This window comes from Rhineura floridana, chromosome 11 (genome assembly GCF_030035675.1).
Source record: "Rhineura floridana isolate rRhiFlo1 chromosome 11, rRhiFlo1.hap2, whole genome shotgun sequence".
Classification (NCBI taxonomy): Eukaryota; Metazoa; Chordata; class Lepidosauria; order Squamata; family Rhineuridae; genus Rhineura; species Rhineura floridana.
In genome coordinates this window covers 58484538-58500458 of record NC_084490.1, presented here as the reverse complement: position 1 = coordinate 58500458, position 15921 = coordinate 58484538, and the positions used below count along the sequence as shown (strand labels likewise).

The following is a 15921-nucleotide window of genomic DNA, read 5'->3' as shown; positions in this document are numbered from 1 at the left end:
GTAATCTAGTCTCAAATTATTTAGGGGTTTAAATGCTAAAAACAAAACTTTAAACTGTGCCCGGTATTCAGCAGAGGTTTTATATGGCATTAACAGGATACTCCAGTCAAAAAATCTGCATAAGCTGCAGTTTCCAGATAAAGCCCAAGGGTCATCCCACACAGAGCACACTGCAAAACTCTAGTCCTAGGTTACTAATTCCAAAACCACAGTAGTCCAGCTATCTCAGTCCAGTAACAGCCATAGCTCTCTTATCAACAGAAAATGGTAAATAGCACTCTTAGCCATTGAGGCCACCTGTGCCTCTCCGGTGACAAAGATCGTTCAAGAAGCATGCACCAGCTCCTTCAAATGGAATGCAACCACATTCAGAACAGGTAAATGACCTATCTCCCAAACACAGGAACCACTCACCCACAAGGCATCTGTCTTGCCACGGTTTAAACTCCATTTACTGGCCCTGATCTAGCCCACCACTGTGCTCAGACACTGTTTTAGAGCTTGCACGACCATTGTCACTTCAGATGTTATGGAGAAACAGAGCTATATGTCATCAGCATATTGATGACACTTTGGTCCAAATTCTCTAATGACCATTCTCAATGTTCATTTTCATTCATTGGCGATCACTCGTGGCCGAGTAAGATTGTCTTCCAGGGTAATGTCTTGGGTGTGTAAGTGACTGTGGAGGCCAATTCTGGATCCGCACAGCCTCCCACAGTGAGCACATACATTTCCATGTTTCCAGATGGAAGACGGTCATGATGAGAATTTGCTTGACGTGCCTTCCGCTTAGCTCATTTGTCCCTTTCACCCTGTACTCGTGCTTCTTCAAAGTCCATAGCACCTTTGATAATGACCGACCTCCAATTGGGACGCTCATGGGCCAAGGCTTCCCAGATGCTTATGTTACATTTTTTTAGATTAGCTTTGAGAACATCTTTAAACCTCTTTTGCTGTCCACTAATATTCCGTTTTCCATCCTTAAGTTGGGAGTAAAGTAGCTGCTTTGGAAGACGGTGATCAGGCATTCAAACAACATGGCCGATCCAGCAAAGTTGATGTTGGAGGATCATTGTTTCAACACTGGTGGTCTTTGCTTCTTCCCATACACTAACATTAGTCCGCCTATCTTCCTAAGTAATTTGCAGAATTTTCCAGAGGAAGCGTTGGTGGAATCTTTCAAGAAGTTGGGAGTGGCATTTATAGATGGTCCATGTTTCACAGGTGTACCGTAAGATCGGTAGTAAAATGGCTTTGTAAATAAGCATTTTGGTCTCCCTGCAAATATCTCGATCCTCGAAAACTCTACGGTTCATTTGAGAGAATGCAGCTTCATCCAAGAACCGCTGCAACTGCTCTACCACGACCATGTCTACAACTCCCTGCCCTCCCTGAAAAGGTGTATTAGGAACCAGTTACTATTGTAGACTAGTGGGTCTAGGATAGGCTTTTTAAGGAGTGGATGCACCACTGCTTCTTTCAATGTAGCAGACACCACCCCATCATATAATGACCATTCACCAATTCTGGACTCACCCAGTCAGCCATGCCCTCTCAGCTAGGGTTTATTACCACAAGGGACAGGGATCAAGAGACCCTGTAGTTGACTGCATAACTGCAAGTACCTTGTCTATGTTTGCAGATCACATCAACAGAAATTGATCCCATAAAACCTGGCCAGATGTGGCATTGGTCATTTCACATTGTTCAGCACTAACTCTGGCATCAAGATTGCCGTGGAACTGAGTGACTTTACCCTCAAGAACCCATTACAGTAAGCCTCCATGGTGTTCTAGGAAACTCGCAAGGACTCAATAGTGAGAGGGCAACCAGGTACCTGCAATTTAATAAAGTAAATGTGATGCAAACATCCATATCCACACCTCCTATGATGACATGCTGCCTCAATTTGGCCATACTTCCCTCATTCTGTAATCATGACAGCTTCAGCATCTCCCTCATTGGCAGTCAATGAGCCAAGGCAAATCCTGCTACAAATACCAGCACGCAGACACACACCTTCATACAATCCAAACCCACTCACACCCAACCCACTATCTCCCACACTTCCCAACCGCTGATATAATTGTTCCAGCCAAATAACGTCACTGACAGAGGGCAAGTGATTTACTAGGGCACACCACTATTTCTTGACCCAACACCCCATCTCTTACCTGGGATATAATGGGAATTGAAGTCACCACATAATCCACCAATCGCCCTAGCTCTCACCCTAGTGAGGCACAGTTTTATGCCAGCAAACTCTCACCATGTGGGCCTAATACCACTTTCTTATTTGCCTGTCACTAGCAGACAGACATCCATATCCCCTGCCACATCCATATCCCCTGCCATGACAGACAATGTCTCTGGATACCAGTTTCTGGGGGAAAGGGCTAATATCTTCATGCCTTGCATGTGGATTCCCTAAAGGCATCTGATTGGCCACTGTGGGAAACAAGATGTTCTACTAGATGGCCCTTTGATCTGATCCAGAAGGGCTCTGGTTTTGTTGTTGTTGTTGTTGTTCTTAAATGTCATTTTTATAGGCCTTAAAGAGTCCTAGTTATGTAACATATTCCATTTGTGAAAGGTAAAGTCTGCAAGCAAAAGCAGCAAACTGTTTATTGTTAAGGTGGCTTTCTTTATTTAATGAGATTTGGAATTAAGGGCAAATTAATAACTCAGTTCTCAACCAGGCACCTGATATTATAATTAGCAAGAAAACTGTTGGTAAAGCAAACAACGTCCCCCACAATGACTCATCATGCTCAATAATTAATCCCACGACAGATAGGTTCTGGAGGTTAGCCACCTCCTTCTAGTGCTTCAACCCAATTTAAATGCTGCTCTTCATGTTTACTTTGTATTAAGTATCATGGAGTTCAATGGGACTTCTTCGTAAGTATGCTTAGGATTGCAGCCTCCCAGTTTTCAATATTCCCAGTTTTGAGACAAAGTTCATTGTGTCCTACATAGACAACAGCAGTAAAATATCTGGGCATATAAATGTGTCTTGCACATTTAACTAATTTGATCCAGAGAATAAAAACCTTGGGCAGAAACAGGTCTTTTATGTGTGGACCAATTAGGCCCAACGCATAGAACCTTGCTGTGGTGGAGACAAAACCCACAATCCAGCAAAGTGCTACCATCCTCATGTGGCAGCCCATAGAAACTAGACACTGGTTTTCAATGTGCAACACTTTCTGTTGCTACCAGACTACTCTCAATTAGGATCACTGTGTGATGTTATTCTATAATTCCAAGCCATTATAAGACATCTAGGCCAAAGTTATTATATTCACCCACTGATTCGGGAAAAGAGGACTTCCTAAAAAAACCACCCCAATTTGCCCATGCCTCGCTGCAGCCTAATTATTGCCCTTAAGTACTGCTCACAAAAAACAGCCTTTTCAAGGTATTTTTCCCTTTACATACACAAAATGTATTCAAAGACCATCAGAAACTTGCTCATTCAAAAACTAGCTCAAAGATATAAAGCTATTACAGAATGCAACTGTTTCTATACATATCCTCTTCTATTTGTTTTCCAGAGGCATTTTTTATAAGATGGAATCTATTTTTAATCCGACAACACAAGGAACCACATATAATAGAAGCCTCTGCTCTCTGCTTTGAGCGCCCATTAAAAATAAACAAACAAAAAAGAATGTTCATATGCATCCTTGCCTTCAGTGCTATGCAGGCACATTGCCTCCTTGGATGTCAGTGTGCCCTGGAAAGAATTGCCTGACAACCAGAGAGGAAGTAGTTTTGAACGAGGAGGTTGTGCTAGCTGTCATCCTATGGGATCCTCACCTTAAAAGTCACCCAGTGCAAAGCCACCTAACAGTCAGCAAGCGAGTGACTTTTAAGGTGAGGATCTCACAATATGACAGCTAGCACAGCCCCTTACCTCTGAGATTTGGCCCTACTCCTGGGGCATGTGTGCGACTTTCAAAGGAACCGAGAATTGTTCTCTGTGATGTCTGTGCACAGAGAACAATTCTTGGTTGACTCAAAAGCAGTGGTGGCTGGTAAAATTGCCTCAAAGAAGATTCATCAGTCTCAGAAGTCGGCTTTTTCAATTCTGCTAAAGCTTACATCACTTGAAATCTACTAAATGACTTGGGCAAATTTTAATGGGATGCAGGTTTCCTTGTGTACTACTTGAAGAGATTTTGGTGTTAGCCAGCATAGTATGGGATCTTGGAATAATGTCCCAAGCAAACAGTTGGACATTTCCGATGGCAACACCAAATATGCCATTGCTTAGCCATAATATGAGACCACATATTGTGAGAAATCTATGAGAGAGGAAGCCAAAGACAAGTTCATCTTTAATAGACTTAATTTTAATAGAAGTGGCTTTTATGCGACAGCTTTCCTGGATACAGCAGAATTAGTAATGAAGGCTCTGAAATCTTCCCACCACCAGGCCTCAACAATGTTACACTGGGGCACCACTGCTGGAAGTGGAGCAAGAGCAACTCCTGTTTGAGTTCTTTTGTTTGTATTTCAGAAGGAGGATAGAGTTAGGGTCCTCCAGCTGGCTAGGCTTGCCTACCTTTACCTGGGCTCTTCTTTACCTAACTTCCTTCTGTTGTAAACTGATATACTCAGGGAAGCTGACCTGCCCCTCCTTCCTTTGTCTTCTTCTTCAAGTGTCCAAGGAGAGAGGAGACATCTTTGTCTTTGCTCCCTCTCCTGAGCCATGTCAGCAATAACCAAGTCTAGGCATTGTGCCTCCTACTTAGTGAGTTAGAACTAGGTATGTCTTTCCTATCTACTATGTATTACTATAAAGTAGCTTTTCTTATTTTACTAAGTCTTAAGTCTCAGTGATCTAAATGCAGGGTAAAAGCCTGCTACTTAGGTAAATGCACATACTGGCACATAGGCAGCTCAGATGCTGAGTATCTCTGCATATTTCCATTAAAAAGGGTTATGGCAGCCCAGTAAGCTAAACTGAATTGTTTTGTGCCCGAAAGCTAAAAAGGCTAAGTACCGTGTGTGATTTACAAAGAGATCAAAAGGAGACTTTAGGTTAGAGAAATAAAAGCAGAACAAAAGATAGCAAATCATGCCTGAAGAATCAACACTTAAAACAAGCATCCCAAGGCTGGAGAAGGACAATTATGCAATTTGGAGGCTTAGAATGATGGCACTGCATGGAGTCCTGATTGATCCTGAACCCTCAGCAGCGGATCAAGCAGCCACTGCCTACTGGAAGCATAAGCATGCCAAAGTGAAGCCTCTTCTTATTTCTGCTTTATCAGATGAGGCACTAAATGTTTGCATGGGCTGTAGGAATGCTAATGAATTATGGGAAAAGCTTGAAAATGTGTATGAGAGAAAATCTAAAACTCATGTGATGTTTCTCTATAAGTTGCTGTACATGCTGAAACAGTGTAGCACGAATCTGAATCAACATCTGGAGAGATTTACAAGTCTGCTCCGAGAATTAGAAAGATGTGGAAGATCGTTGGATGAAGATTTACAAAAGGTCATACTCCTGGCCTCTCTAAATCAACATCATTATATAACGGCTTGTATACGTCAACAGACAGATCAGAATTTGGATCAGATTATAGCATATTTGAAAGATCAGGGCTATAAAGAGAGACAGGAACAAACTCTGTCTGAAAAAGCAAATTTTACTGTGGGCAGAAACAGCAACCAAAGGAAGGATAGAGAGATGAGTCATACCCTCAAGCCACAGCAGGGTACAGACAAATAAAGGAAGAATTGCTTCAAATGCAAATCTCCTAATCACCTTCAAAGAGATTGTCCTAGAAGGCAAAGAGGAGAAAGAGTTGATTTTAAACAGAAGCAAGCTGAAAGAAAAACAAATAGCCAAACTAAAGTGAAGCATTCCAGTTACTACGTATCTGATGGAAAGAATGATGATTATAAAACCAGATTTTTAATTGACACTGGTTGTACCGCTCATTTAATAAATGATAAGAACATACGAAGAACCTGCTGGATCAGGCCAGTGGCCCATCTAGTCCAACATCCTGTTCTCACAGTGGCCAACCAGGTGCCTGGGGGAAGCCCGCAAGCAGGACCCGAGTGCAAGAACACTCTCCCCTCCTGAGGCTTCCGGCAACTGGTTTTCAGAAGCATGCTGCCTCTGACTAGGGTGGCAGAGCACAGCCATCACAGCTAGTAGCCATTGATAGCCCTGTCCTCCATGAATTTGTCTAATCTTCTTTTAAAGCCATCCAAGCTGGTGGCCATTACTGCATCTTGTGGGAGCAAATGCCATAGTTTAACTATGTGCTGAGTAAAGAAGTACTTCCTTTTGTCTGTCCTGAATCTTCCAACATTCAGCTTCTTTGAATGTCCACTTGTGGGAGCAAATGCCATAGTTTAACTATGCGCTGAGTAAAGAAGTACTTCCTTTTGTCTGTCCTGAATCTTCCAACATTCAGCTTCTTTGAATGTCCACGAGTTCTAGTATTATGAGAGAGGGAGAAGAACTTTTCTCTATCCACTTTTTCTCAATGCCATGCATAATTTTATACACTTCTATCATGTCTCCTCTGACCCGCCTTTTCTCTAAACTAAAAAGCCCCAAATGCTGCAACCTTTCCTCATAAGGGAGTCGCTCCATCCCCTTGATCATTCTGGTTGCCCTCTTCTGAACCTTTTCCAACTCTATAATACCCTTTTTGAGATGAGGCGACCAGAACTGTACACAGTATTCCAAATGCGGCCGCACCATAGATTTATATAACGGCATTATGATACCGGCTGTTTTATTTTCAATACCTTTCCTAATTATTGCTAGCATGGAATTTGCCTTTTTCACAGCTGCCACACACTGGGTCGACATTTTCATCCTGCTGTCCACTACAACCCAGAGGTCTCACTCCTGGTCGGTCACCGCCAGTTCAGACCCCATGAGCATATATGTGAAATTAAGATTTTTTGCTCCAATATGCATAATTTTACACTTCTTTATACTGAATTGCATTTGCCATTTTTCCGCCCATTCACTCAGTTTGGAGAGGTCTTTTTGGAGCTCTTCGCAATCCCTTTTTGTTTTAACAACCCTGAACAATTTAGTGTCGACAGCAAACTTGGCCACTTCACTGCTCACTCCTAATTCTAGGTCATTAATGAACAAGTTGAAAAGTACAGGTCCCAATACTGATCCTTGAGGGACTCCACTTTCTACAGCCCTTCATTGGGAGAACTGTCCATTTATTCCTACTCTCTGCTTTCTGCTTCTTAACCAATTCCTTATCCACAACAGGACCTCTCCTCTTATTCCATGACTGCTAAGCTTCCTCAGAAGTCTTTGGTGAGGTACCTTGTCAAAAGCTTTTTGAAAAGCTTTTTCATAGTATGCTATGTCCACTGGATCACCTCTATCTATATGCTTGTTGACACTCTCAAAGAATTCTAATAGGTTACTGAGACAGGACTTTCCTTTGCAGAAGCCATGCTGGCTCTGCTTCAGCAAAGCTTGTTCTTCTATGTGCTTAGTTAATCTAGCTTTAATAATACTTTCTACCAGTTTTCCAGGGACAGAAGTTAAGCTAACTGGCCTGTAATTTCCAGGATCCCCTCTGGATCCCTTTTTGAAGATTGGCGGTACATTTGCCACTTTCCAGTCCTCAGGCACGGAGGAGGACCCGAGGGACAAGTTACATATTTTAGTTAACAGATCACCAATTTCACATCTGAGTTCTTTGAGATCTCTCGGGTGGATGCCATCCGGGCCTGGTAATTTGTCAGTTTTTATATTGTCCATTAAGCCTAGAACTTCCTCTCTCGTTACCACTATTTGTCTCAGTTCCTCAGAATCCCTTCCTGCAAATGTTAGTTCAGGTTCAGGGATCTGCCCTATATCTTCCACTGTGAAGACAGATGCAAAGAATTCATTTAGCTTCTCTGCAATCTCCTTATCGTTCTTTAGTACACCTTTGACTCCCTTATCATCCAAGGGTCCAATCGCCTCCCTAGATGGTCTCCTGCTTTGAATGTATTTATAGAATTTTTTGTTGTTGGTTTTTATTTTCTTGTTTGTTTAAGAACTTTGGCCCCCATACACAGAATGTAATTATAGCATCAGGAGACATTTTCTGTTCTCAAGGAATAGGCATGATGGAGCTACTTTGCAAAATGCCAGAGGGCACCAGAGAGTGCCAGAGAGCTTGAACTGAAAAATTGCCTATTTGTTCCAGCATTTAAAGATAATTTAATAAGTGCCACTAAAAAAATGGAGATTGGAGGTGAACCTTTTTTAAGTGACAACGTTTGCCAAGTTTTATATGGAGAAGTATGTTGTGCTGAAAAACTGAAAAATGGACTTTTGCATTTGGAATATTTTGAAACTATGCATGCAAATACAGCCAGTTCTGGATGTTTACATGTTTGACATCAAAGAATGGGACATGCCAGCTTAGCCAGAATCAGTGCTCTAGGGAAGGAAAATTTGGCTAACAGCATTAAAATTGGACAATGTAAATTCACAGAAAAATGTGAATGCTGTATAAAGACAAAAAGTGTGAAACCAAAATTTTCTAAGAAAAGTGAAAGGAAAACTACAAAACCTCTAGAATTAATTCACACTGACCTTTGTGGACTCATTAAAACGACATCACAGGACAGAAATTTATACACTCTTACTTTCATAGGTGATTACTCACGGTATACTATAATGTACCTGCTGAGAGAGAAAAGTCAAGTACTTCAAAAATTGAAGGACTATGTCAGAATTGTATCCTACAAATTTGGCAGAAAGCCACAAATTATAAGATCTGACAATGGAGGAGAATTTCAGCGCAATGCAAGACTTTCTACATGAGGAAGGCATAGTGCACCAGACTACTGTTGTTTATACTCCAGAACAAAATGGAGACGTGAACGCATGAACCAGACTCTTGGACAGATGATTCGTTCCTTGTTGGAAGATGCACAGTTACCACAGAAGTACGGGGGGGGAAGCAGCAGTTACTGCCATCGATCTGCAGAACTGACTTCTGGCAGCTGAAACCAACAAAACGCCTTTCAAGCTATGGCATGATTAGACACCAAGTATGTCTCACCTTCATGTATTCAGGTGCAAGGCTTTCGTGCACATCCCGAAACAAAAGAGGTCAACATTTGACAACATTGGCAAGGAAGGAATATTCATCAGATATTCTTCAATGCGGAAGGGATACCAAGTCATAGATCCCAAAACTGGTGAAGTCAGAGTATACAGAGCTGTCCACTTTTATGAAGTGTGCACACCAACCAAAAGGGGTGCTACACCAAACAGATGACAGCAAAATGGAAGAAGAAACTGAGCTATTCTTCCACAACAGAAGGGATCACAGTAATACACCAGCAGAGGAAGATGAGGAGTCTGAGCCAGAAGAGGCATCAGAGGCAGAAGGGGCAGCCAAAGCACCAGCACCCAGATGCTCTGAACACACCAACAAGATGTACCACCAGACAGACTTGCTTACCTCGTAAGAGATGAACTTCCAGAGCCAGAGACCTGGAAAGAGATTGATGCCTTACCCAAAGCAGAAACTGAGAGGTGAGGCAGTCAGCCAAGGAAGAGCTGGAAGCTCTACACAAGAATAAAACTTGGACACTGACTAAGCTTCCTCAAGGAAGGAAAGCTGTAGGCTGCAAATGGATATTCAAGAAAAAGCGAGATGCTGAATAAAACATTGAGAGATATAAGGCAAGACTAGTAGCCAAAGGATACTCTCAAAAGTATGGACAAGACTACTATCAAACATTTGCTCCTGTAGTCAAACACACGACCATCAGAACTCTTCTAAGTGTTGCTGCTAACAAGAAAATGCAGGTGGAGCACATGGATATAAAAACAGCATTCTTGTATGGAGAAATAGAAGAGGAAATCTACATGCAACAACCATCAGGGTTTGAAGTTCCCTGGACTTAAACAGGCTGCCAGAGCCTGGCATGAGAAACTGAGCAAAATGCTCTTGAAAGAAGGCTTTGTACAAGGCAGAGCAGAGCCATGTCTGTACAGCAGATTCAAGAACAACAGATGGACTTACTGACTGATTTACTAACTTCCTTCTGTTGTAAACTGATATATTCAGGGAAGCTGACCTGCCCCTCCTTCCTTTGTCTACTTCTTCGACTGTCCAAGGAGAGAGGAGACATCTTTGTATTTGCTCTCTCTCCTGAGCCATGACAGCAATACCCAAGTCTGGGCATTGTGCAACTTAGTTAGTTAGAACTAGGTATGTTTTTCCTATCTACTATGTATTTATATAAATAAAGTAGCTTTTCTTATTTTACTAAAGTCTTAAGTCTCAGTGATCTAAATGCAGGGTAAAAGCCTGTTACTTTGGTAAATACACACACGGGCACAAATGCAGCTCAGACGCTGAGTATCTCTGCATATTTCCATAACAACCACAAACTTCCTATCACTAAAATTAGTGGGAAGACTGCTACCTGCCAGGACTTAGACTCCAGTATTACGGCAGTTGAACCTAATGAGGTATCCAGAGCATGGTCTTGTCCTTATTTATTGGATGAGTTTCAGTTGGTACAGCTTGAGGACACTGACAAGATGCTTGGACTGGTGCGTGCAACCACCTCTGTACTGGATCCTTGCCCCTCTTGGCTAGTGAAAGCTGGCAGGGCTGGAACAGCCGGCTGGGCCAGGGAAGTGATAAATGCCTCGAGAGATGGAGTGGTCCCTAGTTGCTTAAAAGAGGCAGTAGTGAGACCACTCCTGAAGAAACCTTCCCTGGACCCAGATAATTTGAACAACTATAGACCGGTAGCGAATGTTCCATTCCTGGGCAAGATCTTAGAACGGGTGGTTGCCAGCCAGCTCCAGGTGCTCTTGGATGAAACCGATTATCTAGATCCGTTTCAATCCAGTTTTAGGCCCGGTTTTGGCACTGAAACAGCCTTGGTCGCCCTGTATGATGACCTATGTCGGGAGAGGGACAGAGGGAGTGTTACTCTGTTGATTCTCCTTGATCTCTCAGCTGCTTTTGATACCATCAACCATGGTATCCTTCTGGGGAGACTCATGGAGTTGGGAGTTGGAGGTACTGCTTGGCAGTGGTTCCGCTCCTACTTGGTGGATCGTCTCCAGAGGGTAGGGCTTGGGGAACATTGTTCGACACCCTGGACTCTCCATTGTGGAGTCCCGCAGGGATCGGTTCTGTCCCCTATGCTTTTTAACATCTACATGAAGCCGCTGGGTGCAGTCATCACGAGCTTTGGAGTGCGTTGTCATCAGTATGCTGATGACACGCAACTCTATTTCTCCTTTTCATCTTCTTCAGGTGAGGCTGTTAATGTGCTGAACCGCTGCCTGGCCGTGATAATGGACTGGATGAGAGCTAATAAACTGAAGCTCAATCCTGACAAGACCGAGACGCTGTTGGTGAGTGCCTTCTCTGATCAGATGGTGGATGTTCAACCTGTTCTAGATGGGGTTACACTCCCCCTGAAGGAACAGGTTCGTAGCTTGGGGGTTCTTTTTGATCCATTCCTGTCTCTCAAGGCGCAGGTGGCCTCGGTGGCACGGAATGCGTTCTACCACCTTCGGTTGGTAGCCCAGCTACGCCCCTATCTGGAAAGCGACGACCTCGCTTCAGTTGTGCATGCTCTGGTAACCTCTAGATTGGATTACTGCAATGCGCTCTATGTGGGGCTGCCTTTGAAGACAGTTTGGAAACTACAGCTAGTGCAAAACGCAGCTGCCAGACTGCTGACGAGGACTAGGCGGTCTGCACATATAACACCTGTTCTGGCTCGTTTGCACTGGCTACCTATTTGTTTCCGGGCCAAATTCAAAGTGCTAGTTTTGACTTATAAAGCCTTACACAGCGCGGGACCACAATACCTAGCGGAACGCCTCTCCTGATATGAACCTACCCGCTCACTACGTTCAACATCTAAGGCCCTCCTCCAAGCTCCGACTCACAGAGAAGCTCGGAGGGTAGTAACAAGATCTAGGGCCTTTTCAGTGGTTGCCCCCGAAGTATGGAACAGTCTCTCTGATGAGGTGCGCCTGGCGCCTACACTTTTAGCTTTTCGGCGCCAAGTTAAAACCTTTTTATTCTCCCAGGCATTTTAATCTATTGTGTTTTTAATGTATATCAGGTTGTTTACTTGTTTAACAATGTATACTTTACTGTTTTTGTGATTTTATTGTATTTTATCCATGTTGTGCACCGCCCTGAGAGCCCTCGGGCTGTGGGCGGTATATAAATCGAAATAAATAAAATAAATAATAATAATAATACCCTCAGCTGGAAGAATCATGTTAGAGGCTAAGGGAACCACAAGAATATCACCTAATGGGACCTTTCAACATTCCAGAACATTCTCGAACAAATAATACAGTTTACTGATGAAATGATGGGGAAGCTTACTCTTGCCAGTTTTACTTTTCTTTCTTAACCCTATAGAAGAACTCTGATAAAGAACTCTTGGGAGAAGGGCTGAGGAAATATTTGGTTCAAGGGGTCAGCTCAATGTCTCAAAAGGAGCTGAGAATCTTTGGTGGCTGGGGCTAACTGATGACTTCTCCCTTCTTTAGGAAATTGCCATAGTATTTGATGGCAAACTGCCCTGACCTATTCTGTAGTTTCCATCTCTTTCCCAAACACCTTCCCCTCCTCCTATCCAGAGGGATAAAAAGGAATCTTCAGACAGCTTTTCCTTTTCTATTGGGTGCATACTAAGAATTGTATCAAGGGGAAAACCAGGAGGCAAGTGCCTGGACAGAAGTGGCAACCTCTGTTTGGGGCTAAAGCGTCTCTTTTTCTTGCAGGTCCGGGTCCTGAGGAAGTCCATGGCTGATGAGATTTGGGAGTCTGGTCTGAGTAAGCATTAGACCCCCATCTTTTCCACTGAAATACTTTGTCCCCAGCAACAAGTTTTGACTCCTGCTGCCTAAATCCGGCATTGCACTCCTTCTTGCGCTTAGAACAAATGAGGGTAGGGAATTACACATCTCTCTTTTGGGAGTGAGAAAGGAAAGCAACTTATGTCATTAACAGTTCTATACTATGTGCAAGTGAAATGAGTTCAACTGCTCAAGATATTGCATTCCATTCCCTCCCCTCTCCTTCCCCGCAAAGCATACTGAGCATACTCAGTCCTCCTTGGTATTGCACTGATACCTCTCCTTTGCACATAGATTATGCTGTTTTAGCCACACCAGGACTGGAACTCAGAAACTTAGTATATATGATAAGGAGAGGCAGACTGGCAATCATTTTGGCATCTAATGAACATGAAAACTATTTATCTTCTCAACTGAAACAGTTCATGCTATCAGTTAGCTAACAAATATGACAATAAAGAACAAACAATAACAAAACACAAACACACACCCCAAATTACATTTAATTTTGTGGCATAGTGCCATTTAACTGTTGCTAGTCTAGTAGCAGTTTCTATCATAGTTCATTCAGTCTGTTGCTGGTGTTCCTAAAGTACCAAGGTTCCAAATCTGTAACATGATGATATTTATTTATATTCCATCTTTCTAGATATATATCAACTCAATGTAATTTACAACAGTTTAAAATAAAAACATCCCACTTTGTTCCCTAACCAAAACCTAGCCAAATTAAGGGGAAGGTTGTGAAACCTTCTTTTCTAATACAGTTAATTACTGTCATTGGGGTTGTGATCTTTCTTCCATCTCAGTTATAAAGCATTAGGCTAGCAAGTTTTTGTGTTTCTATTTGTTCATCTGATACTTCAGGAGCTTCCTAAGCTGGTTCACCTCCCTTCACTGAGTCATTAGAAGACCACTGTTAAAACTCCATCAGCTCCACCAATGTTTATTTCTTTATGAAATATTCTCAATAATTTAATGAGACTAGTAGAATGCAACTGTGTTTACACAGGTTTTTAACAAACCACTTTCCTTGAGTTTCTTTACTGATGAGTTTCTTCACTGATAAGTTTCTTGATACTTGCTCCCTCCCCTAATGAAAACTGGAGCTGCCTCCACTAATGAGATCAGGCGTGAAGATGTGCTGGCTGGCCAAAGACTCCATGGATCCTGCTTTTGTTCAATACTGACTCAGCCCAGAGTGAATGAAATCCACTTCCTTAAAGGAGAGGAAGTGGGGTTCTGTACAACAGTCTGCTCTGAAGGAATTTCAGTCACCCTGAGGTACTCATGAAAGGTCTACTCAATCTTTAGTGGGAACCAACTGTGGTATCCTTCTGGATGGGCTACTCCTGTGGGGAGAAGAAAAAGCTTGATCCACAAGCAAAAGCCTGCATGCTCTCTGTCAAGTGTACTTTGAGTACAGTCATTAGGAGGAAGAACTGCCTACAAATTATTCTAGTAAAACTTCTTTTCATTCCCATGGGTAATTTTGTTCGGATTTGTCAAGGACATAGTTTAACTGAAGATGCAGAGATATCACTTCATTTATGAACAGCAGCATAAATGGCTATCAGTTATAAGTGGGAAAAGATCAATACACTGTCTTCAGACAACCGGTGTCTGAGGGTATGAGATATGGTGTATTCAATTAAACTTGCAAATGTGATCAGTGTTAGGGACGGAAGGCAGCACAGTGATCTATTCATTGAGAAATGAAGTCTCTTTATCCAATATTACAATGATACCATTCAACCCTTCTCTATTTGGGGAATAATTTGAATAATTCTCTCTCTCTCTCTTTGTGTGTGTGTGTGGTAAACTTGATTTAATTTTATATCATTTAATGTTTATTGGATGTAGCTCTTAATTGTTATGTTGTAAATGTAGCTACTAATTATTACTTATTGTAGTTACTAACCTGTTTTGTCTAATATCATTAGAATGCACAATGTAAGTTATTTCATAAACATTAAAAAATTAAAAGCGTCTTTTCATTCCATTTTAAAATTAATATGGAGGTCATAGCACTGGGAGTTCCACAAAAACTTTTACTGCCTGCAGCAGAACCAGGGCCAGCTTGAGTATGGAGGTGTCCCACCCCTCCTCTCCCCAGTAATAATGTAATTGGGGGAAGGCCCCTGTCTGTGGCTAGAAGAATAATTAATCAAAGCTTGCAAATAAACTTAGAGCCATCTATGGGAACAATGTGGACCACATGGGTGACCCAAGTGTTTGGAAAAGAGGAGAAGCTTCAGCTGTGTACCAATCTACCACATTGTCTCACCATCTTAACTGGGTACTGTATATTTAATTGGGATATGTGTTCCCCTATCTATGCCACATTTGCATGTTTTTAGTGAGGAGTCTATGAACCCACCCACATCTCCTATGAACAATTATGGGCATGACTTCTGGGGAATGGTTTTATCAGAACTTCTCATTTTACAAATCAAGCATTATGTCAGGGATCAGGGCACAGTCAAATCACTATCATTCTGCACAAGATAAGCCCACCTGATTGTCCTCCTGTACTTCCATACTGTATTGCTGTCCTGCCTGCACTTCAGTGACTTTCTCTCCCAGAAGGAAACCCAGGCGAGTCATGAGTGTGTTTGCTGCCTCATCTACAGATGGAGGGGGTCCCAGCTCCTGCTCAGCTTCACCTGCAAAGGAGAAAAATATAGCATAACTATATTAATTACATTTCACAACTCCAAGACATGTCATTATCCAATATTTCCCAGGTCTTCCCCATCCCACTATCCCTTCCCAATATTCAGATTAGATGAGATAACAAAGATATACAGTGCCTTGCAAAAGTACCCAGATCCCTTTCCAATGCTCTCATATTACTGAATTACAAAAGGTACATTATAATTGCGTTCTGTGTGATATTTTATTTTGAAACACTGAAACTCAAAATCAATTATTGTAAGGTGACATTGGTTTTATGTTGGGAAATGTTGGGAAATTTAATAAATAAAATAAATAAATAAAATAAATAAAATAAAATAAATGTTTAGAGCAACATAAAAAACTGAAACATGTTGCTT

The 15921-nt window shown here is 42.1% G+C and overlaps 1 protein-coding gene across 12 annotated transcripts in view; it reads right to left on the bottom strand.

Annotated features, from left to right (window-relative positions):
• Positions 1-15921, bottom strand: part of TANC2 (tetratricopeptide repeat, ankyrin repeat and coiled-coil containing 2) — a 378583-nt gene that overhangs the window by 130068 nt on the left and 232594 nt on the right. For all 12 annotated transcript variants that reach the window (XM_061588302.1, XM_061588293.1, XM_061588296.1 and 9 more), the window contains one exon: positions 15383-15531. In XM_061588302.1, the coding sequence (XP_061444286.1) occupies positions 15383-15531 (149 nt within the window). The remainder of the gene's footprint in view (positions 1-15382; positions 15532-15921) is intronic.